We start from the raw sequence: 24,983 nt of genomic DNA, 5'->3' as shown, positions 1-24,983 counted from the left end.
TTAATGAGTTATTTGGTACGCACTGCCGTGCTCATAATTACTGCTGCATATGCAAAACCAAAGCAACTCACTCGTTCTACTTCTGCACCTGAAGGTATATAGTTTAATAAGGAAATGTATTACCACATTTCAGCTTTTTGCCAGCAGGTTTTTTCAGTGCAAAACTGATAAAAAGTGATTCTTGTTTAAAGTAAGCACTCCTAGGGCAATGCTTGTAAGGGAATTCAACACCAGAGATGTTGTACACATGTAACAGTAAGGTATGCTCATTCCTAGTGACTCAAATACATTACATGATGGAATTCGCCTTTCTCTTTCTATCATTATTTATCTAGGGAAGATTTTGTGTTAGTTTGTTTTGTCTTACCTTTTTAATGCAACATTTTTTTTTTTGTCCTGTGCTAAGCACATTGTTGTGAAGTTGGTAAGTACCAGTAACTCCACCTGTAGAGTCATCAATACAACTTTTGACCCAGTGATGCTTCGTTTATGTGATTGAGCAGCACTGCAGACTCCTCGATCTCCAAAGGGACTCTTTGCTTACAGACAGTCTTAAGGTGGATTGCTTACAGATGGTTGCTGGTGGATCTCTGGAAGACTTAAATGGTAGCAGTTAAGCACTTGATAAAATTGCTCAACTTAATTAAAACCAACAAAAAAGTGAATGAGAATTGTATCTGTTTCACTCTGTGTCCAGCTGTTTGAAAGGTGAGGACCACTCGTTATTGAATAAAGTGAAAATCTAAGGAGTCATCCAGTATTAACATAGTGTTATTAGTATTATTTTGCTATTAGTAATAGTACTGTTAGTACTATTAGTACTATTACTTATTAGTATTACTAATTACTATTAGTACTATTATTTACATTACTATTAGTAATAGTGTTTTTTCAATCAGCTGCTGGCAGTGATTGATCTAAAATATCTTGTTTTTGTTGTAAGAAACTACAACTTAAGAGGGTGAAAGAAGACTTGGAAACTATAATGCTGAAGAGACAAGAAGAAGGATTGCTTTCACGAGATAAACAGGATTAACATTAAACAGGATTGGAAAAGACATTTGGAAGAGGATAAACTATCTAAAAACGTATAGGCCTTGATATATGTAATTAGGAGCTAATTACGAGAAATTGCCTACTGAAAAGAATGTCAGAAGTTAAGGTGCTTGGAAGGATAGGCAGAAATGACACAGGAAAACCTCCTGAGAAAGCTGAAGGACAAAAGCAGAAATGATGAATAGACCAAGCCTTAACACAGGCAATGGTTTGCATGGGGGTGAGGGTTACTGTTTTGGGGACGGGTTGCATTTTCTCTTCTTATTTTTTCCTTCTTCTTTTCTGTATTTAGTAACTTGAATTTCATTTAAAGGATAAAGAGAGAAGCCTCGTGGCTTCCAACTTTTTCTCCAACCAGCATATTTTTGCTTTAACAGAAGGGTAGTGGTGGGGTTGAGAAGTGGTTATAGCAGCGCAGATTTATTTTTGAACTGTTTTAGGGGGTGAAAGACAAAATGCTCTCTTAGTTGGATCAGGGCACTGAGGCTTAAGATATGAACTTAGTATTTTCCTCTCTTATAAAAAATGTCTCTTGAAGAACACGTCTGAATTTCTGAGGCATGTTTCGGCATTGTTGCCTGAGAAATCAATTGCTTCATGGATTAAAACTAAACGAGTATACATAGGATCAGCCCAATATACCTAACAGTTAGGTCCAGACATTTAAATTGCCTCAGGAATTGCCCTGGCTCAAAGAACTACTCTCTAGTATCTATTTTCCCTGCCACCATAACACTGCTTTCATGTTAGCTCCGTCTGTATTCCTGATACAGTCTGAGCATTGATCTTCTGAGGACTTGGAGATAAAACGGGATGTTTCCAGGGCACATGGAGAACAGTGTCACAAAGGGAAAGAGTTTCATAAAACCATGTGTGATGATAGGAAGGGGGTAGGTAACCAAGCAAACATGCAAAAACCCCTGGTAAGTGGCAAGTGCAATTTAGTCACGGAGAGGTAGGTGACAGGAGGCACTTGATGTTTAGCACAGAAGCCAGTTTCCATCTCTGCTGTATAGATAAGAGCTCCCAGGCCTCAGGAGGCTGGAACAGACAGCCACAGAAAAGTATTGCACAGGCAACCTGGAAGTAGGGAAAGTCCAGTGCAGTGTGAACCTACAGCTTTGTTTTTGAGTGTCTCACAAACTGCGGGGCTGATCGTAATTTAGCAGCAGCTTGTATGGTAGATGATAGCTTTGCTGGTACACAGAGTTTAAATCCTCTGATCCATTTGTAATCTGATTTGTATAAAACACTGACATGCTCCTGTAAACACAGGATCATCTGCATCCAAAGACACTTTGCTGATGGACTGTATTTGGCACTTAGTCTTAAAATTCCTATTTCTTTTTGTATTCTGATTCTCAGTCCCTATCCCGATGTCCTTTGTGCTGGCAGTTGCCCAACAGAGCAGGCTAAACTCAAGATGATTTGAAGATGGACAGGCTACAATTTCTTAATAGCTGATTCTTCCCTGTGAATATTAGAGATTGGGTGGCAGTTTGGAAGCAAAGATTTTTAAAAAGCTGAAATTTACAGAGATCTGTTTTTTGTTCAAATTATTTTGAGTGCATACGGTGTTTATATATATATATATATCTTAAAAACTTGACCTAGAAAGTATTTGTACGCTCTGACCTGTAAAATATAAGGCAATCTTATAGTTATTTTTTCATGTTCTTTATTTTAGAAAGTTAATTCCAAAAGTCTTTGGAGTTAGCTCTTACTTTCCTAAATGGTATGGAGAAAATCTTTTGTTGCACAAGTACCTTATGCATGTACTGTTTCTGTAAGTTAAGATTATAAAAATATTAGATTTTTATCTCGGGGTGTAAATGACTAACGCATGTCATCATTTATCGCCAGCCCACAAGTATCATTTTCTTGTTTTGTTTGACTTTTATTTGCACTGACGTGACTTTCAGTCCTCAGTAATCATCTGGTCATAGACTACTGTGGACGCACAACATTTGGTGGCACACTTCACAAAATGTGGCAGATGAATGAGGGGCAGGATTCCCCTTGGGACATGGGGCAAAGGTTTTGCAGTGTGCCCGTTTTACCTTAGTACTGTGACTCTGAAAGGCTAACAAAGTCAACCCAACTTGTAAAAATCACAGAAGTTGAAGGCTGACTGAATGAAATAGGTCACGTTGTTCGTGGATCTCTGGCTTCTCATGCTTCTTTGGGGCTGTTTGTACATTAATTTTCTGAACTATTGAACTTTGTGTATTGCTCTGACTGGCACTAATAACCCTTAATAGATCATTTAATTGACTTGTTAGCAATCTCTCCCCCTTTCCTGCCCCCCAAACAGCTTAAGTACTTTGTTTTGTTACACCACCTTCATTGCTGTGCGTACTTACTTGGCTGTAATGCCTCCCCACAAGCAGTTCACCACCTCAGAGTGGTAGGTAACTCACATATTAACTTTTTTAGTCACATGCTACCTAAAGAGAAAAATTCCGCATAAGCACTTTAAACGCAAACTTGGAATAGATCAGGCTGTGCTGACACAGGCTTTTCAGTGAGCACCTACAACTGGAGATTTGCCCATTTTGTTGCTTTTTTAAAAAAACAAAATTGGCTCCCTGGGAAAACTGGCTTATGCAATGTGCTGTGTATCTTTTGAATCTGCTCTCAGGTTTCAACTGAGTTCAATTTAGGCATAACCCGAGATGATGTGTTGTTACCAGCTCTGTGAAAATGGGCAGTAGAAGAAACTTTGAGTTCCAGTGGAGAAAGACCGTAGCATTACTGCATTTCATGAGACACGGGAACATCCTCTTGTGCAGGTGCTGCAGTTGGTTTTTTGTTTGTTTTTAATGGGGACTCATAGGGAAGATAAAACTTTTCGAAGTATTTGTTTAATTTCTGTCTAAAGCTGCCATCACCAGAACTCTCTTCTGTAGGATGCCTCACCATCTTTTAACTTGAGTAGTTCGTGGACAAAACGCTCTCTTTCAATTCAAACGCAAACCTCTTACAGCTCATTAAAATATTGGCACTTCCAGGCAAATGAAACATTCAGAAATCTTTTGATATCATTTCTTTACTGCCTGCCAGCCAATGCGATGATGAACTGGAAGTACGCAGTTGCAGAGTAATATCCCCACAGAGCTCCAAGTGAAGTAAAACCCTTTTGAACACTACCACTGAGTAGAATGGTTGAAGCAAAGACTCTGTTAGGGTTAAGATACTGTTTCTTTGCTCATTTCGTGGGGGACCTGTGAGCTGGATGCAGCCTCCATGAAGCCTGTAAGTAGACTTCTGCTGGTGGGGCAGTCTTACCCAGCAGAGGGACGGAGGCTGTACCTTCACCAGCTCTTGGCAATGAGTGGTGCTCCCCTCTCAATCGAAAGTACAATTTTATTTTTTTTCACACAGATTAGAGAAACCAGCATAGGATGGTGTGTGAATATCAAGGTAGGAAACTTCCTTGTCAAAATTCTTTTTTTTGTTTTTTTTGTTTTTTTTTTTGTTTTTTTAATGGAGAGAAGTGCTAAAGGGAAGATGAAAGGACGACTGGGCGCCGGAGAGGATCCAGCAGGCATGAGCAAAAAGATGCAGGGGTTTCTGAGGAATTGGTGGATTGGAACTACGTCTAGCTGAGGGGTGATGTGTCCTGTGAATTGGAGGGAGGAGGCAGTCTGGAAGAGATTAAAGGATTTGTGGTGACAGGAGGGTTTTAGAGTTGGCAAATGGGAGTATGGAAAGCAATGAGCAAGGGTGGGACTGGACATGCAGTTGAAAAAAAGATTTGTGCCGAGATCAGGAACTGCAGCCAAGAGGGTGGGGAAAAGAAAATGATGGGGAATGATTGGGACATGGGTGGAGATGGGAATTAATTCCCCAGGAGAAGCTCTGAAGCCCATGGGCAAATGCAGTGGAGTTTCTCACTGGCTGCGGGGTGGAGACGCTGCATCATGCAAGGAAACCTGTTGCTATTTCTAGCGCCAGAAACAAGTGGGGAGCAGTCAGGTGCTACCAGCCTGGTGTCTTCCCCTCTCTGTACCCTCGGGACATCCACGGGAAGCTGCAGTCGGGAGGCAGGATGTGCAGCGTGCCAGCTCCGAACACCTGAAACTGCTCGCAGAGGAATGAGATAAACACATCACTGCTGGTTGTGCTCCTGTTTGCTTTGGCTTACCCCACTTCTCATCAATTAAAAATCAAAACAGCACGGATAATTTCGTCATGTAAAAGTGTTTCAAATGAAATTATTAACCTGTTTGCCCGAGTGGACGTCTAGCTATATCTCAAAAAAGTTCCAATTTAATTTTTAAATGCTTTTCTTAGTTTTTGCTCAAATTCATGATGAGGCATAACTGCAGTTCACGGTACGGTTTCCCTTTTTCTTAGTTTGCTATCGTAGGATGTTTTCTTGCAGCAATGTTTTCTCTAAAATCAGAGGCAAAGATAAACTCTAAGATTCTGTTTCCTGCTTCACTGAAGGCAGTCGATGCCTTTTCCTCCGGGTTTCTAGCAACAGGATGCCTAAATGTTGAACTCCTAGCTGCGGAAAGATCTCTGAGTCGCCCTTGGTTTGGTTCAGGCTGTTGGTTTCTTGAGCCCATTTATAAGTGATGTGAGCTTTTAATAACACAGTGAAATGTTTCATAATCCATAAAACAAAATGATTGGTCTTGTTATTCTTGCAGGCTCCTTTTGGATTGAGAATTGCATCTGCATTCCAAATGTGACAATTATCACCTGTACACTAGTGAACATACAGTAAAATGGATGTAGTACCGAGTCATTAACATACCTAATCCAGATGTGATTAATCTAAAATTGCAAATTTGTCTGTGATTTGATAAGACAGACTTTTAAAATGAGTTAAACCAAATATAGCATGCGTTCTTGGTATGTGAATTTTCCACATCACTTGTCAGCCAGTACTTGGGGAATGGGGTGGTGGTCAAAAAAAAAATCTTCCATTAAAAGTAATAATATTGTCTTTTACGAGCCACACTCAAACTCAGTTTTGAGAGTATTCCTTCCTATTTTAGGCAGGCTGGGCTTTTTGCTGCCAGGAAAAGTATGTGCCCGTCACAGTGAGTTGAGACTCAAGGCTTTTGATTTGTGGAGGTGTTACTCGTGTCATAGTAAGCAGGTAGAGGAGTGATTCTCATCAGAACTGGGTCATCTATTGCAGATATTATTCCCTCTTTGTATATCTATATTGATCCAAATACATTTTTTTATTGATTACATATTTTGTAATGATTACATATTTTTGTAAATATGTGCTTTTGACATGCAATGAAAACATAAGGTAACTCTTCACTTGCCTTAGATCTGTGTATATGGTGGGGGCTTTCGGGAACGTAGCATGGTTTGCAACACCATCCCCTTCCCTTACTCAGTGTACAGACCATTTTATTCGCTCTTTTTGAGTCATGGCATTCATCATAAAAATGTGCCTTTCTACTTCAGGAAAAACAGGGTTTGGTCATTTGTAACCCTTTTGTTAAACGGATGGTGGACATTTTTGAAAGCCTGGTGTCTTTGTAGTAACAAGGCTTGTGTCTTATTTCTCTATCTCAGGCTTCAGTTTATCTCCAATCTGCTGTTTGACCAAGTAGTCTTGAAAAATAAATTAGTATGTGGCTGAAGAATTAGATTAAGATATGCATAGTTTGTTTGGGATACAGTAATGAGCTTGTCTATGTTGTGGATTGGCTGAGGTATTAAAAGGTCATACCATGTTAGCTGAATCTGAATACTCCATGTCAGGTGAGGTTTTATGCATGTAAGGGTGAAAGCTTTCACTGGCTTATTTGCGGTTCATTGCAGTATGAGTTGCTCAGCCTGTACATCTAACTTAGAACTTAGCTTTTTACTGCATTTCTCAAAGCTACTCTGTTATTTCAAATGAAATTTCAAATGAAAGCTTTGAGAGAAGGTGTGCATATGTATGTAATGTATGCAGGACTCAGTGTTTAAACAGTGTTCCCATTTGCTTACCAAAGTGTTACCTCTTATGTTTTCATATTTGATAGAAATGCCTGAAATGTACGTTCTTAAATATTTGCCTTTATGTCGCAAGGTAATGCAAAGACACTCAAATAATTCACTTGATGTGAAATATTTTTCAATGAGTTTCTGATTTTTTTTTAAGGAACTAGATTATAAGGGAGCAGAGAATACTTGGGTACAATGTGGTAGCAGAAGTAAAGGTAGTGGGAAGCGATAGTTGTGCCCTGTTATACATGTATGTGTGTTGGCCATCTGCTAAGTCTTTGGAGCAGGAAGAGTGACTTGGCCTTGTCCATAGCAATGCTTGTGAGCAACATGGAACTGAGGAGAACACAGATAAGAGGTGAGCAAGTGAAAGAGAGGTCAGTGCTGAACCAAGGTAAGATGAAGTGAGTCAATGAATCATCTTAAAACCAAGCAATGGTTCTCTCATGTGGTTGCAGTGCATTGCAAGCCAATGAATGGAAAGTGATGGTCGTATTTTTTTCATTAAGAACGTAAACTGCTGGCTTACTCTAAGGAAGGCAACTTTTTTTTTCTTTAAATGAAAGTTACTGTTATCATCCTACAGGGTTCATGGTGCTCTTTAAGTCAATAAATGAAATAATCCTTTGTTTAGCATGTAAATCAATTCTTTGTGGATACTAATCCTTGGAATAACAGAATGTCAGGGCTTGAAAATAGAAAGTTTGCAGTGTTTATACCCTTATGTGATTTTAAAAAACAGAAAGCCTGCTGGAATTTCTAAATGAAATGAGAAAGTGTCATTCATTTTCATTGCGCTTTTTATTGAATTTGACTTGGTCTGTTCTGGATGATTAAATCTGTTTCCTCGTTCGATTCTGTTTCCAGACAGCGTGGTTCAGCTAGAATTTGACTGGCATGAATTGTTTTGTTTTGGTTTTTAACAAAAAAGTTCGGGAAAGCCGCACAGAGTGAGGAATGCCTTATTTTTCAGGATGTGTTTGTACGAATAACCCCTCTCTATCCTGTATCTTTGAGAGCACATGGTAATCTTGTGTGGAGTAAGGTTAAAAGGTAAATGGCATGGTACTGTTTCTTTTGGCTATTGCATTAAAGTGTTTGACCTTTAGAAACCTATTTTTATCTGAGGCAGTAAACTGTTCTGCTTATCAAAAGAGACTTCAGCGCTCTCTTTCCATGCTGTTCTTATCCAAAACACACCGTATCAATCTAGCATCAGCAGCCTTTATCTGCAGCAGCTATTATTCTGCTTAGGGATGCAGCATTAAGAAGTTTATTTATATTGTAACAGTACATTTTATTCAATAAGCACTCTCATGTATGAATCTATGGGTTCCAGTTTCATTATCTAGTTTAGATCTGTTGTATTACCTCCTTATTACGGTGGTAATCTAAAATTCCTGCACCCAAAATGCTGCTTTTAAGGATCAGAAATCTGTAGGAATACAGTGATTATAAAACATGAAAGAAGGAGATTTAAATCCATGAAAGGAAGACTAAGTGCAGATTCAGTCTGTTAAAAGTTTAAGCAGTTTTCCAACGGACTAAAGAATTATTCAGCTGGCAAAAGTTCATCAGTAAAACATTGCTTCATGACAATTGCCAAGAATTCTTGTTGCTTTGCTAAAAGTAGGCAAAAATCATCATTGCAGAAAAGAAAAATACAAAAGTTTAAATATTACATTGCTATTAACAGTATTGGATTGATAGACTGGTATAGAAGGAGATGGTAGTGCAGTTTAATTTTTTTATTGATGCAGTTGTTAATTTACATGATGCTTTCGCATTGTTACTAGCAAACAAATACTGGTAGTATAATCAGCCTCCCTACTTTACAATGAGAGTAAATAAGGAATTTGAGGAAATAAATTGAAAAGGGCTGAGTGTAAAGCTCTGCTATCCTTGTATAAGTTTTACCTCCTGAGTAATCTCTGATACTTGTTGACTTAGTGAGTTTGTTACGTCACGCTGTTTTCATAATTTATAGATGTCAGGGATCACAGGAAGCTGCTCTAAGATATCTGAAGAATACAGAGCTCAAGCTCTAAAACTTCTTCCCCCTCCCATCCCACCAGAAAAAACAAAAAAAAAGTGTTTGATGATCCCAGTTTTCTTCTGCAGGTCGCAATGCTTTTTATAACGACTGACTGAAACCAGACTCTGACAGAATCAAAGCCTTGCAGTGGATGCCAGAACCTGAAGACAAGCGAACACTTCAAAAAGTCACAAACGTGTTCACATACCTTGCCAAGTTCATTCCAGCTCTGCCCTCTGTCAGGTCGCCCCGTTAGACGACTTCTGGAAAGTGTTGGGTGTCACTGGGCTGAGCGACGCAGACATTCCTTCAGTGAGTTTGATAGGTAGCAGTTCTCGTGCTGAAATGCTGCAGCCGTGCTCGACTATCGCATTGCTACAGGCACGGAACGAGGAAACAGGAAGCCCATGTTCTTAGACTCAGAAGATCTTTTAAAATACAAAATAGGCTAATTTTTCACATGGAAAAATAGCTTGTGGTATAAAAGCAAGCGTTTCCCAAGCTATTTGAAACAGCTGATAACTGTGATTCTTTGATTTTTCTTATGAGCTATAACTCCAGCTTACCCAATAACTGATTCAAAGTACTGGAGGATACAGCCACTGGTGTATCCACTGAGTAATGCTGAACTTCTGTGTCCCCCTGGACCACAATTGGTAATCACTGCCTTAAGATATATGATTTACTAACCATAAAAGACAATTTCTGCTCCTTGTGGCTTTCCCTTTAGGGAGACATGTTTTCTGTTTTTACCAAATTTTGGATCAGATTTCTGCTTCCAGTTGAATTGCAAATAGATAGAATTGTGGGAACAGATTCAGGAGATTCTGAGTGTTGGATGCTAAAAAATACAGAAGGAAGGAAGATGTTTGCAATAAGAAATGAGGGGCATGTATCTTTTCTGATCTCCTCTCCCCTGCTCCCCTCCTAGCCGTTACAGGCTAAGCCAGCTTTATGTTCTGTTTCTTAAGATGCTTCGTTTTTGACTGAAGATGCGTGCTAAGATGCACTCTTGTTTAAGCACTGATCCTGTGTGCTTTGTGTAGGTTAGGCAGCAGCTCTATAGGATGTCCCAAATGAGCCCAAAGACCTTTAACCTACTAGGATAAAGCTAAATGTCCTCTCTAGACATCATCTCTAGCTGCTCATCACCCTCTCACCCAAAACAGACGATTCCTCCCTGCAGCCCAACTGACATGTTATGTGTGATGTAATCAGGCTGATTTTGCCTAAAACTTAATTTTAAAAACTTAATTTTGAGAGCAGCCTTGCTTAGTGCTGGCTCACGAACCAGTGAGGTGGTGATTTCTGGCATGGGGATGGTGACAGGTGGCAAGGGAAAATAGGCTCCTCAGCTGTCACAGCTGCCTATGGAAAAAGACACCATCCACAAAGTAGGGAAAATTATGGAAGGCTTAAAAAACAAAACAAAAAAAAAAAAACAACACAGCCTTAATTTACTTTTTTCTTTATTTATTTTTATATTTGAAATTAGCATTTGAATAAATGATGAGTGACTTCTTAGAGACAGAGACAGGACCATGACTTGGACGTGAAAAAAAAAAAGCAGGTCCATTATTGAGGCACTAATAAAACTGATTTGTGAGGCTAATATAACGTGTGAAGTAATTCTAAACTTTCAGAAACCTAAAGGTTTAACATAAACTAAGTAATAAAATGTTGGTAATCTAAGTAATTGTTTTTCTTCTTGCAGCTGTTGTTTTTCCTCTCTGAAGAAGTTGGCCATTACATACAGTACTTCACTTATTTGCTGGAGTATTTTCTTTATTCTGTGCATGTAATTAAAAGAAGAAAAAAAAGTCTTATGGCATGCATAACTAAACCTGCTTCAGTGATTTGTTTTTTAAGCATTTAAAAAATGAAACAAAAAGGTTGCTCTCAGGCAGTGATGGAGAGAAAGCCTTCTCGGTTAAGGCTGGTTCTTAAAGTCGTTGTTTCGCTAGCATTGAGCTTACAGTAAGGGGTAGTTGTCACTTAATCATGCAACTGATCTGATAGTTGTTCTTAATTAGAAAAAATCATTTTTATTAATTTTCATGCTAAGTGCTCACTTACATTGTGCCATGGAAGAAGTTAGAGGTGATCCACGCTCTTGACCAATGCCAAAACCAAGCCATTTTAATGCGGCGTGTTGCATCCGAGAATTCTTGTAGCTGAGGGTATTTGATGAAATTGAAAGCATGAAAACTTCTGTTGGGGAAAAGCTCATTCACCTCAAGGCACTTTTTGCTAAAAATTCATGCCCCATTGCTGATTTTGACTGCAACACAGTCCGTATATGTGGATTTTAAACCTGCTGTACCTTCTGTATGAAAAAGGTGGTGTGTGTTTCTGATGAGAGTGGTTTCTGTTGTAATTAGTGCCATTAACATGCAGCCCCTTCTGATGAACCTTAAATGAGTTACAGCTTTCCTTTATGGTCAGCGGACATGACTGAAAGCTATTAAAGCATTTTTAGCAAGAGAATTAACATAGACAAACAGAGTCTTCTGGAGATAAACTTCGCCCTTCCTGTTTTGGATCCAGCAATAAGTTTACCATGGAGCAAATTTAGGAAATAGCTTTCCATCAATTCTGTATTTTATAAATAAAAAGTTGCAGGGCGAGGTCCTTCCTTTGGCATAAAGCTGATTATTTCCTGTTTAATCCTGAACTCGTGCATTTCAAGCAATGGGATTTTTTTAGTGTCCTTCAGAGAGAAGGGTTTTTAGGATTTCTGTTTAGTTTATGGTCCCATGAAAATGTGATTTCTGGACTTGGGCATCATTAGAGGGGAAAAAAAGGAAATTAATAGACATATAAATTGCTGCTTTTTGGGAGAATTTTTTGGGCTTACCTGCACATTTTTTGTAGCTGGACGTCCTTAAACATGAGAGTGGACATACGAGTACATGAGCCAAAGAGGTATAATTGGTAACGTCTACAAGAGATTATCAGCACTCCCAGTAAAGGTTAGGAAGTGATGAATTGTAACCACTACGGACTATTTGGACTATTTCAGATTTATAACCTGCTGGCTGTGGGCACACGCTTTCAGGGAGGAGAATATGTGAGGCAGAACTTAACCTCGTACCGCTGCTTTACCTCGAGAGCACACCAGTTAATACGTGAGGTAACACTACCCTCGTCCAACACATCTGTTGTAAAGGAGCCTAGGAAATCTAGGCCACACACAAACCAGTCTCGGAGGGCCTGTAGCTGGTGTTAGAATGCTGTTATTACGCGGTCCGATTGGTTTAGTAAAGAATTATCTCCAGTAAAACCATGTAACATAATCGTTCCTGCTCTCCCACATGGGAGCTGCTTTTGCTTGGCTGAGCAAGACGTTTCTGGAAGAAGCAATAATGCACTTGCTTTGCCAAAATGTAAAACTAAATGAAGTGTATCGTTATGCACATTGGTGTTATATATCAATTCTCGCTCATTTAAGCGCTCGCTTCAAGTCCTCCACTGTAGTATTAAAAATTATTAAAGTAAATATATGGATTTCCTAGCGATATATTTTAAGTAAACCTCTTTCTCCTTACTGAAAACTTGTTTGTAATAATTTCAGTGATGGGGAAGTGTTTAGAGAGTGGAAGCTTTCATAAGTAAAGATCTGCTGCTGAACCTCCCCAGATATTAATGCAAAGGCCAGGAATACAGGTCAGAGCTGGTTAAGGTTTATCTCGCCGTGTGATGCTGTGCTTTCCCCCTTCACTTCAACTTCAAGGAGACTTGAGACAGTCCCATAATTCCCATGAGCAGGCTTCTGAATGGCATCAACACAATTAGCCTCTGTTATGGTTGTGCAGAACGACATAGCCCCAGCCTACAGATTTGTCCTGGTTGTGTAAGCGGAGCTGTAAACGCCGGCTGCAATCGGTGCGGACTCATCTTTTTAATTGCTTTCTGTGTTTTGTTGGTGTTGGCTCTGCTCAGGTGTCACCCAAAAGCTGCATGTTCTGTCTGGGGATTCCTTTACAAGCGCTGAGTAAATGCACAAGGCGGTGTAATTCTTTGTTTGGGCGGTGAAAGGAAGAAGAAAAGAATTTGGGAGCAATGGTGCTCCTCTATGGAGGTGGTGCTTAGAAGCATTTCTGCTCAGAGGCAGAATCCTGCACAACAGAAGGCACAGGAGGATGAGGCTGACATACTTAAGACTTTTTTTTTTAATTACATGTACAGGGATGGTGGCTGGGCAAGGCCACGTGGCTTTGATATGCCAGCAGTGCGCTTCTCCTGAGCCACAGCACGCTCCACCCTGTGCGAGCCCCATGACTTCACTGTCAGTGCGGAGGTGTCACCAGGGGCGTGCTTTGAAGCAAAGGAGGATGCAGATGATGGCTTGAGCTTAAATTGGGGATAATGCTTTCACTGAGGTAACCAATTTGACCTGCATGTTTTCTTCCCAGTGAATTACGCAGCATGGAAAAGACCAGAGTTGTGTCTCAGGGCCCAAGGCAGCTGCTCAGGGATTTCAGCCTGAAAATGTGTGTAGACTTAGCAGAGGGTTGGTACAGACACAGAAACAGCTCCCTGCCCCTGGCACACAATTTTATAGGGGACTTTTCATCTCTCTCCATAAGAAAATTCTGATGTAAAGTGGAGTGGGAAGCCTTGCGGTGGTGATGTTTCAGGCTGCGTTTTCTTTTGCCAGATTAATCAAAGGAACAAATAATAACAAAAAATAAATAAATCAGGAGGTGCTGGGTCCTGGAAGCAGGACACCGTAGGACAGGACACTTGGTCCGTGCTGGGGAGCAGCGACTGCCTCCTCTGGGGCTCAGAGCAGGGCTCACGTGCCCCCCACTTCTCGCCAGCCCCGGTTCTGGGGGACAAAGCAGGGCCCAAATCGAATTCATACTCTTAAAATGATGGCTGTGTCAGCATCTTTTCCACGTGAGGGGCTTCTGGCAGTCCTTCCAGTCAGGTATTTAAATGCCAAAAATATGTTTTAACATTTCTTTCTGAAAGCAGATTAAATCTATTAAACCAGGCGTTTGAAACTTCCAGCGGGAAGGAGGGCAGAGCTGCCTTTAAGTACAAATAACCGGAATATTTTCCATATCTCCAGTAAGTGCCAAATTAACATGAAATTGTTCATTATTTTATAGTGGATTAAATAACTTGTTTCCCCCAATTTGCATTTCAATGAATAACTGATTGGCCTAAAAACGCATTGATTAGAGGGTACAAAAATTATTACATGGATTCAAGGCAAAATCGTTAGTGCATGTGTAAAAGGGAATAGAATAGACTTGTTGGTATGTTATAATTAAAAGTTGCACGCCTGTATTGTAACCAAGTATTAAAGTTGTTGTGCTTCAATTTAGCTTTTTGTACTGATGCAAAACAGTTTGTCCGGCTTGAAAACCAATTTAAAGGATCTAGATCACGAGACCCGTCTGCAGGGGCTCGATGGCAGTGGTGAGCACTGCTGGCACCGTGCAGTACTGAGTTTACAGAATCACAGAATTTCTAGATTGGAAGAGACCTCAAGATCATCGAGTCCAACCTCTGACCTAAAAGTTTTGTGCTCACAAACAGAGCAGTCCGATTGCAGTGCCTCTGCAGGGATGAAAATATCTGTGTGTTCCTTCAGCAGAGTGTTAGCTTGCTGTACTCGAGGAGAGAAGACTTCGGGTGGTTTAATAAAGGCTAATTTGCATGGCTGAGAAAAATCGAAGTGTGTAAATTAAAGAAAAGTGGTTTGGGGAAGAGGTAATTGCTTTCAGAAGCTGGCTGTGGCAAGGAAGAGACGTTGTTCCCAGCAGCATTGAGGTCACTGGATGCATACCAGCTTCCCACTTTGCCAGCAGGTACGTGCACAGTTACAGCCTGAAATTTCACTGCGTGCGCAGTCACCTCAGAGCCAGGTTTACAAATCCCTTCACCCAGCTTGCAGTCAGTCTGCCCGTGCTGGGGAAACCTGGCATGGACGTGGCTGTGCGAACACAGGAGCGCTTTGTCAGCCTTTCAGAGGGCTGTGGAGAGGAAAGAAGCCCTTTGCACACCACCAGAGGGCTATAACCAACCGAGCCATCGGGGTGTAGCCGGGGGAGCAAAAACTGTTACCTCTGCAGAGGAGCCCTGGGGCTTCACGAAGCGAGAGGGATTTCGAGCAGTTTGCTCTTCCGTTAATGGGATATCTGTAGGGGATGTGGGATGGCACTCAGCCTTGTGCTCTGCAAGTTCGAGCAGCGCCTCTGTCGGAAATCACAGAGCCACCAGCGAGCCCCTCGCCTCTCTCTTCGCACGGGGCATTTGATACTTGTGGGAAACGTCTCCCCAGGAACTGGAAAGCTGCTGCCTTCTGAAAGATAATGTATAAAGTGAGTGCTGGGATGATTCACAGATACAGGGCCCTGATTGCTGGGCATGTCGGATCTTCTCAAGGCGAGTTAGTATCTGAGGGTTGCAGGCTGTTTCAGGCGGTTTCTGAGCCACAGCCCTAACTCTTCCCCCATCTGAACTGAGCTTCCAGCGTCTTTGGCCTTCAGGTTCAGGGTGAGGAGCTGAGAAGAGCCACCTCTGAAGGTGAGCCCTGGCTCACGAGCATTGCTGGTGGGCTGCGGGCATGCAGGGGCTGCTCGGGGAGCCCGCGGTTGTGTCCTGGTGCTGTGAGGGAGGTGGATGAACCTGTGAATGCAGGGAACGACAGGAACGCTCAGAAAGGCAGGAAAAAGCGTGATGGAAAAGAGCAAGGAGCTGGACATGGCAGATTAAAGCATGGGCATCAATTTTGCTTGCTAAGTCATCACAGGCACTCAGTGGATGTGACCGTCGCTGTGCCTGATGCCATGCTCGTGTCTGAGAGCAGAAGCACCATCTTCAGTGCTGAGATGAATTTGCCCATGTCTTGCACGAAGCTGCTGAAGCCTCGCATCCCCAAATGTCTCAGTGATTCCTCTTCAAGGCAGTGTTTTTTATGTATTTGTAACCCAAAAAAAGTGCCAGTGTCATTCATTCAAAACCACGTCCACCTTTTATGTAAAGCATGTTTGTTGGACTGGTTCTTTCAGAAATGAGAGAAGAAGGCTTGGTTGAATCCTTTCTGACACAGGAACAATTTTCATCTCCCCCTTGCTTCTCAGCTTGCTTCCTATCTCCTGGGGCCACAGGAGATGCAGGCTGACTTGCAGCCTGGTGGCACCAGCCTTCCTGAGGGGTTTCCAGCAGTCAGGGAACTGCTTTTGTTTCGCTTTTTGTCAAGGGCTGCTGTCGTGCTTTGACCTAGCAGGCTGCTGGGCACCACGCAGATGTTTGCTCACTCCCCCTCCAGGGGATGGAGGAGAGAATTGGAGAAAGGTGAAGCTCAGGGGTTGAGATGAAGAGAGTTTAATAGGGCAGAAAAGGAAAGGAAACATAATAATAAGGATAATATCAAAGCAAGTGATGCGCAATGCATTTGCTCACCACCTGCTGACCAGTGCCCACCTTGTCCCTGTTCTGGCTGTGCTGGATTACCTGGAGACATCAAAAAGCTTTTCTGTGCACAGGCTGTAGAGCCGAGCTGCAGACACCACCACAGCCTGAAATAAGGTTTGTGAATATCTCCATTTTAACTTCCTTGTTTTTCCTGGCAACATCCCCGTGATTACCGTGTCTACCCGTGGTGTTGAAACTAAGCTTTTTGGCCAGATATGCAAGGCTTTGAGACCAAGACGGCAGAGTATCTGACTCTTCTGCAGACTGGTGTCCTGCAAGGAAGGAAATCTTAACTTCAGATTTCTGTTCTCCTTGCTCTTTGTTTATGTTGTCCAACAGCTCTGCTCTGCAAAATGCATGGGCAGCTCCAGAATAGTTTTGGAGAAGTACCTTGTGCTGTGCTAGGCATGGAAAGGAAATGATGCAGACTGACAGCGAGCAGTAGGCGTGTCATCAAGGTATTCCCGACCTAGGCAGAATTTCATCCACGCCCAGGGTTTGAAGACACAACCAATTTTTGAATGGCTCACACGTCAGCTGAGCCATTCAGTGCTTTTTTTTTTGGTTTAAGCCAAGACCATTGTTAGCTGATCGCTGCAGAAGGCACATAAGAAACGAATACAGTAGTTTCCAAGTGGTTGCTTCAGCTCCTCTTCACCATCAGAGGTTAACATCCCAAAGGTGAGGCAGAAGAAGAGAATCCAGAGTATGCTTCACGTCTTCTATGTCAGTATCATAAATTGTAATTTAAAGCACTAGTGGTGGTGCTTTGAGGTTAACTCTGCAAACTGCACAGGGGGTTCTCAAAGGTTTCATTCTGCCTGGGGAGTTTGGGGGCTTGGTCACCTCCAGCCGGTGGGCAGTACCTGGGGGAGTCTGCTCAGGTCTTCAGCTACATCTGAACAGCTCTAACTGTGCAACTTTGGGGCTAGATTCCTCGAATATATGAAGTGTTTGCTAACATGTTGTAGGTGCATCACCTCTTTAGACTTGCCTTTAGACAAAGGCCAAGTGCTTTTACAGAGACTAGCACGGCGAAGAGCTGATCTCAGCTGGAGCTTCTAGGCAATTATCGTGGAAGAATGAAAAGATGTTAAAATACCAGGAGAGTAATATAAAGTGAGCATATTTGTGATCCTCAGAGCTCATGGGTACCCCATTTTGCTGACTTTGGAAAACTTTTCAGAGAACTTGAATTCAGTTTGGATACTTTTCCTTCATAGGTAAATCAAGACTTATATATATATATAAGCACACAAATCATATATATATAATATATATTTAGGAGTAGAACAGCTGTTTCTACTCCTCCCTAATCTGCTTGCTGGAGTGATGCACGTTCTTTCCATTATGCTGGTGCTGTAGCCGAGGTCAGAGAATAAAAGTAGGCTATGGCCTGGGTAAATGATCACCCTATGCCTTTAGCTGTTTTCAGGATTACCTGACATATCCATCAGACAGAGTAATCATGTCGTTGGTGTCATTCCCTTTCTAGTTTTTCAATATACAGGCGCTATTTCTTCTTTCCCCACACATGGAATCACTTTCAGGTTTCAGTGCCAGATGCTTACAGATGGATGTCCCATGCTCTGAACTCAAAATCAGCATCAGCAGGAACTTTAGAGATATGGGTATTTTGAAACCTGGTGGGTCATGAGTTCTTCCAGTATTCTCTAACAGAAAGCGTTTTTTGCTTTTGGGAATCTGTTCTGCAGTTTCCTTTCCTCCTCAAGCATCGTTTCTCAGCTTATTTCCCAGAAATAGCCTTCGTATCTTCTGTGGAGAAGATGGGTTTTAATATGCAAGGCCACCACCTTCTTCTTCAAGAGCTCCGAGTACTTTCACAGTTTTTTGGAATAGCTGATGGTATCGTTAAGCTGTAATTAATATTCTTCTGGAGTCGATATCGTTGTAATGGATAGTCTCATTTCCCTTCTGCAAAGCATGGTAACGTCTCCCTGAGAGCTGGTTTTCGTGCACTGGCTTCAGAAACAAACTGGTTTATGAAGTTCTTTCCACTTCACAACCGTGCTTCACAGCTCCTTCGGTGGTGCTGATGCATCTGTTTTTAGAATTGAATCACTGAATCACATTAATTGGAGGGAAGTAATTTTAAAAGGGATCATTTCAGTGATGCAATTTACATTGCAGCTATATAAATAGGTTTATTAGCACAGCTGAGGAGGAGGCAGATTGCACCAGGAGGATCAGAATTAGCAACTGGGGTAGAAAGCTCGTTGAGGGAAAATGACTCAAGTGTTGTTACAGGAGCTGAGCTGTTTCCTTTGTTTTCTGTTGCTGGGATTGCCTTCCTGCTCCACCTCCTGCCCTCTTCCCCTACGTTAGGTATCCAGTTCTTAAAGGCTTTTGTTACAAAGTGCTGAAACCATTCATCTGCGGTATGAAGGTGTTTGCTTCCCACATCGGCGGCTCAGCAAAGCGACTTCTCTGCCTCCAGGCCTGATGACGATGATGGTGGCCCTCTTGGTTCTTCTTCTGGGTCTCTGCTGGGGAACTGTAGAAGGAAAATGTGCCCAGGCTGAGCAAATCTCTGTGCGCTCGGGGTCAGAGAATTTCATCTGGGTTGTTTCTTTGGGGAGGGTGAGAGGAATCTCAAGCAGCACTGTTTGCCATTCATTTGAAGACCAGCTAAAAGGACAGCGCTTCCTCCAGCTGCACCTTGGGGTGCCTTGCGGTGTGACAGGGAGGGCAGTGTGCCTGTGCCCTCTGTTACTGTTGGGTTTCCACTTGTGTTGGTGTTGCACAGCGTGCTGTGGAGACTGCCCCTTACCAGGTCAGTTTACCTGTGGAAGGCCATTCACACATCCTTGGTCTGAACACTGAAAGGTGATAAAATAGGGCAAATAGACATGCAATAAGAAAAACAAAAACAACAACCCAAACCACCTTTTTGAACCATTTCCCCCAAAATATAATGGCAATGGGGACAAAAAAAAAAAAAAAAAAGCTTTCAAAAATCAATCTGTGAAGGTGGTGAAGGTGATAGCAGCAAGCCTGCTACAAGTGCTTGAAAAGCCTGAGTTGCCCAAAATGTAAAACCATCTGCCTGTCATATGGCTAATCACACACAGTAATTCTCCCTGAGTTTTTTCCTTGGAACGAGTCAGGAAAAAAAAAAAAAGAACTAAAATTTGCTCTGTTCTGAGTTTCTCTTAGCAAGCACCACTTGTAGAAAATGGTCTTTTTTTTTTTTTTTCCTTACTGATATTTTGCTACCAGTGAACTAACCATACATACAAAGCAGGAAACAAACCCAGTCTCTGAAAAAAAAAACAAAAAAACAAAACAAAAAAAAAACACCTTTTCCCACTGTTCCTTCATTCAGGATATCTTGCTCCAATTAGCTTCGGATTGCACTTGTCTTTTTGTCTTTTGAAATGAGTTTCTCCTAAAAGGTTTTCCTTTATTTGCTAACCAGTGTTTGAAAAATGGGTCTGGTTTTGAACTATTATTGAATCATAGAAAATACTATCAAACCTCTGACAACAATCTTTATTAATTGCATTGTGTTAAGTCATTGTGTTTCTGAGGGTAGTAAATAGAATTTGTGTGAAGAAGGTATGTGTTTTTTCCTGCTTCTCTGATATGAATATGCTTGGGCTGCCAATGACTAGTCAATATGAAAAAAGAAGAGTGTGGTGGTGGGAGGGATTTGGTTGGGTGTTTTTATTCTCTCTCTTTTTCCTTTTTTCTTTCTTTTTTTTTTTTTTTTTTAATAAATTCAGGGAAATGTGCATATACAGTTGTATCATTTGTGTCTACAATGTAGTTAAATGTGGGTGGAAAGGGTCACATATCTTTAAAAGAAGTTCTAACACAATATTAAAAGATAGGCATACTTGGAGAAATATTGAAATCTTAGCTTTTTTTCCTCCAAAAAATGTACAGATATACAACTGACTTGTCTTCATTCAGAAATCCATGGTATCTTCTAACAGGAAAATGGTTAAAGAAAGCAAAATTGTATGAAAGCTTCCTCTAGCAGTTGTAAGACTTGGACGCATTTTTTCTTTGGTGGTGTTTAGATTAATAACCAACCCCAGCTGGAATTCAGAAAAAAAGTAAATTGGAAGAGTCCTACCAAGGTTTCTTTTATCCTTAACAGTTGAATCACCAATGCAGTCAAACTATTTAAAGTATGGTTGTCAAGGACTGTGAGAAAGTGTTGTCCAACAAACAAACATAATCTGGTGAAAATATGTAAATGTGACTTGTATTTAAAGAATTATGAAAGATTGCAAGCTAAGTTACTATAGTACAGAGTTTGAGATTGCTAGGCATGCCACAGTTAAATTAATTTTACATATTTTACAAAATCTGTTTTAGCATTTCCACTTTATTCTGCCATTGTTTATTTTACTGCTGCAAGAGAAACTTGCTCTCATTTTTGGCATTTCTTCCAATAATGGTTATTTCTTGTATTCAGATAGTTCTGAACTAGTTACATTTGTATTAAAGCCAGTCGAAAGAGAGGAAAAGGCAGGTATCTCTTACAGCTGGAACTCAGTTAAATCCAATATCCTTTGGTTTTGGCTCTGCAGTGGCTCCTAACCCGATGAAGGCCATTGGTGTGCTAACGTACACTGTCTCATGTTTAATGGTTTTCTAAAATGTCTTCTTCCTAGGTCTACAGACAAGACTGTGAAACCTTTGGCATGGTAGTGAAGATGCTAATTGATAAAGATCCGTCGTTAGAGAAGTCCATTCAGTTTGCTCTGCGGCAGAACTTGCACGAGATCGGCGAGCGATGCATTGAGGAACTCAAACATTTCATTGCCCAGTATGACGCCGCCAACCAGGAGTTATCGGAGTCTTTCAAAGATGGCCCCTACTAAGGACGGAAAAACAACTTCAGGTCTCTGCGTTTTGTAGGCTGTAATACATAAATCTGCTTTCTGCGGGGAAAGAGGAATTCCAGTTGGAGATCTCAACCCTAGGCCCGTGCTCCTTCCTACCACCTAAGACGGCTGTACCTTGAGCGCAGTCTCCGCAGTTGTGCTCTTCCTACCTGTACTTGTTGACGTAGATTCCTTTGAAAAGGATCTTCTTTTCAAAAACGCCATATAGTGACAAACTATTTTTGCAACCTTTACACAGTTACCGAGGAAAAACTGTTCAGTCTGATGTATGTACACTGCTGTTTTGATGTTTGTAAGTGTAACTACAAAACGACGTTTTTTATTAAAACAACATGAAGCAGCTCTTTGTTCCTCAACTTATGCAGAAATATGGCCTGGTTTCATATATACGATGGGAAGGGAAGACTTGCAGAATTGCTCACAGCTATGATTTAAGTTATTTATTATAGTTTAATTTTGAACTTCACATTCATTCTCTAAAATTGCACCAGGGGTTGTTCCTGGTCTTGAGCTGCCAGAGAAACCCTGCCTGCTTGATGCAATAAGTGATGTATTTTTCGTTCTACTTGCAGGTTCTGCAAATGCCTTTTATATTGTGGTGTTTTTCGTATCATGAGCCGTTACTAGTAAGCAGTATTATGTAGAATTAATTCCATTTTTCTGTTAGTTTTTGCAACTAAATGTTTTCTGTTTTATTTTTCTATTTTTTTTATTTCTTTTTTTTTTCTCACTATCTCTGACAGAGTGTAACTGCAGGTAGACACTGAGCGAGGCAAGGTCTCCTCGTTTGCCCTTTTCTCCTTTATGCCTTCTCACCACGTTTTGTGCATCAGTTTTAACAACTATGAATCTCTGTAATCAACAGGAAGGGGCAGGAATTTGGGGTGGCGAGGTGGGGCATGGGCTGTCTCTTTATTTAGTAACTCCAAGTTGCTTCAGATTAGGTATAATGTGAATGTTGAACCCTAAATAGGCCCCAAATTGATCATTGTTTCAAACCCAAATGATTCTGGGTAATGTCTGCAGCCATTTTTGACCTGATAGTTACTGGTAGCTGGGGAGAAATGGTTGAGTTAGAGTCAGGAGGCTGCCAGTGCTATGTGGTGACATTTTAGAGGTGAAACATAATTTAGGATTCACTGGTGGTATCCTGGCTGTTGATTTGTGTTCATTTAATGAGATCTTGTTTTTTATGAATGTTTGGGGAAGGGTGAACTGAATCATAATCACAAAGAGGTAAACATGAGTGTTTTGTATACATTTGTATTTAGAAACTTGAAACTCTGTACCAGGACAAGCGACTAAAGCTCTCCCTTCCCGAAGTGCACGGTATTAAATGAAAAAGTCTCGGAATTCAGCCCCTTATCAAGTAGCTCCTAAGGTTTCAGGGGAATGCTTTGCAAGAAAGTAAATAAAATGGCAGGGATTTTGCATGTCCAAGGTGCTGTATATATCACAGCATCTTGCACATGCAAATCTTGATACAGTGCGTTAAATGTCTATGTTACATCAGATGCCTGAGATGCCCGATTAGTTTTAATGTCAGCTGGGTGTGGTTTTGCAATTGGCTTTTGTTGGGTTTCTGAGGAGTTCACCTTGCTCAGAGGGGGTGACCTGCAGCTTACCCCGCTGGGAGCTGTGCAGCCGCTGGGGGAGGTTCAGCGAGCCTCCTGGGTGCTAACTGCGGGTGGGAGAGGGGGAGGAAGGGCAACGTGGTGTGGGGCAGGAGCTAGACCTCAGCCACCCCTTCTGGCAACAGCCGGGCTTGCCAGGAGCAATCAGGAAACCACAGGCAAATGTACATCGCGTTGCTGAGACAGGAATGTAACCGTCAGGGCTTCGCTGCTTGCCTGTGGGCAGGTCAGTCTTCAGGGTGTTACAGCGCAGTTTCTGCTTTGGGGTAAGAAACACTAAAGAAAAAAAAAAAGCTGAGATCATGATTAATATATTTTTGATTTAAAAAGTTTGTTATTGTACATGGTGTTAGGAGTCTCCTTCGTTCTCCTAGTGAAATTTAATCAGGTTTCTAAAAGTGGCTGATTTTTCAGGTGTCTTTCTAAAAAGTGACACCTACGCCCCCAATACTCCTGTGTTGTTGTGGTGAGCTGATAGGTCAGTAAGGTATTTAGGGTGTCCTTAGCGTATTATTATTTTTTAATGGATTAAATTTTGCTCATAAACTGAGGAGACTTCTGATTTTTTTTAAATAAATGCTATTTCTATGAAAGGTTTAATTCACATTCATGGGTGATGAGTAACTGGTTTTTCCCTGTTTAGTACTTGTCATTACGTTGAATACTCGTGTCTGACCTTCTGTGATGTACTCTTCATGTTGATGTAAGTAAAATGTTACGCCACTTCACTTGGGCAAGATACATGGCTTTTACTCTTGCTTCCTGTAGAAATGAATACTTGGAATTTGATTTTATAGCAATGTGCAAGTTGTCCTGGGTCTCGTGTACAGTCTCAGTGGGGCTGCTGGAAAGGGGCAGGAAGACCAGTGGTGGAAGGAGCCGGATGCTGTGCTGCAGGAATCTTTCTTTGTCATGTTAGGAGCTGCTGAAAACAAAACATATTCCTCGCATCCATCAGTGTGCAGATGCCCTTTGAAAGGGGAAAAGGAAAGGGAAGGAATGAAGAATGAAGTGTGGACATTCAGTGTTATCTGCTGAGACTGGACAAATCTCAGTGGTGAGTTGGCAGCTTTGGGTGACAACTTAAGCAGTTAGGGTGAAGATCGGCAATGAATCACAACGAATAGAAGAGGAGTTAATGCTCCCCATGAAGAACTGCTTCCTTGTGACCGTGCTTTTTGTGCAGGATTTCCTCTTCTGGTGGGGATGAGGGTAATGTATGGCCCTAACGTTTCTCACTATCTATCGTGAAGGTGTGAGCTCCTCTTGGAATATCACACCCCTTCTAATAACACAAAGTAGAATTTACAGTTTGGGTGAAATAGAAATCTTTTATGTTAAGCTGAAAAACCTAAAACGTTGTGTAGCCATCTTCAACTTAAGGAATAATATTTCAGGTGGATGGAATTACAAAACGCTAACCCCTGTTTCATTAAGCGTGGGTGCAAGCACCTCTTATTCTTCACCTGCCGTGAACGTCTCTGTGTTCCAGTCCTCAGCAAAACACGGCTTTCTGAATGTTTCTCATGTTCTTAATTACTTGTGGTCCTGCAGCCTAGGAGAGGCAAGGGAGAGCTTTGTGCCTCACAGCAGAGAGGGCTGGACGAGCTCTGGAGGAGTTGCTGACCCAGGGGAAGGCAACCACACTGCAGCACTGCTGCCCTGGGCACCGTGCGGTGCAGCCTTACCCTCCCTGACGAGGTGTGCTCACCAGGGAAAAGAGTTCACGGCTCTTGCCTTGGGCTGGAAAGAATTGCTGCTGGTTGGTTAGCCAAAGAGCAGCACTGCATAATACAAACAAAGGTTTGCTTCATCCCGCTCCCCACACACACATACTTCCTCTTGTACAGATGTGCCTCTATTTATTATTATTATTTTTTTTTTTGAGTAAAACTGAGCCCGAGAAAAGGCCTCTATCCACTTCCAAAGCTTCCAGATGAGAAATAATAATAACAAAGAGTGGTGGGAAGTGGGGAAGCATCA

General features: G+C 41.5%; 1 protein-coding gene across 7 annotated transcripts in view; it reads left to right on the top strand.

Moving 5' to 3' along the window:
- PPHLN1 (periphilin 1) overlaps positions 1–23,794 on the top strand; it is a 73,529-nt gene extending 49,735 nt beyond the window's left edge. For all 7 annotated transcript variants that reach the window (XM_082772141.1, XM_082772146.1, XM_082772140.1 and 4 more), the window contains one exon: positions 21,133–23,794. In XM_082772141.1, the coding sequence (XP_082628267.1) occupies positions 21,133–21,342 (210 nt within the window). In that variant the 3' untranslated portion in view covers positions 21,343–23,794. The remainder of the gene's footprint in view (positions 1–21,132) is intronic.
- Positions 23,795–24,983: the final 1,189 nt, after the last annotated feature.

Source organism: Aythya marila, assembly GCF_965140915.1.
Source record: "Aythya marila genome assembly, chromosome: 1".
Lineage (NCBI taxonomy): Eukaryota > Metazoa > Chordata > Aves > Anseriformes > Anatidae > Aythya > Aythya marila.
Note: the sequence above shows the minus strand (reverse complement) of the source record. Positions and strands in the feature narration are given on the sequence as shown.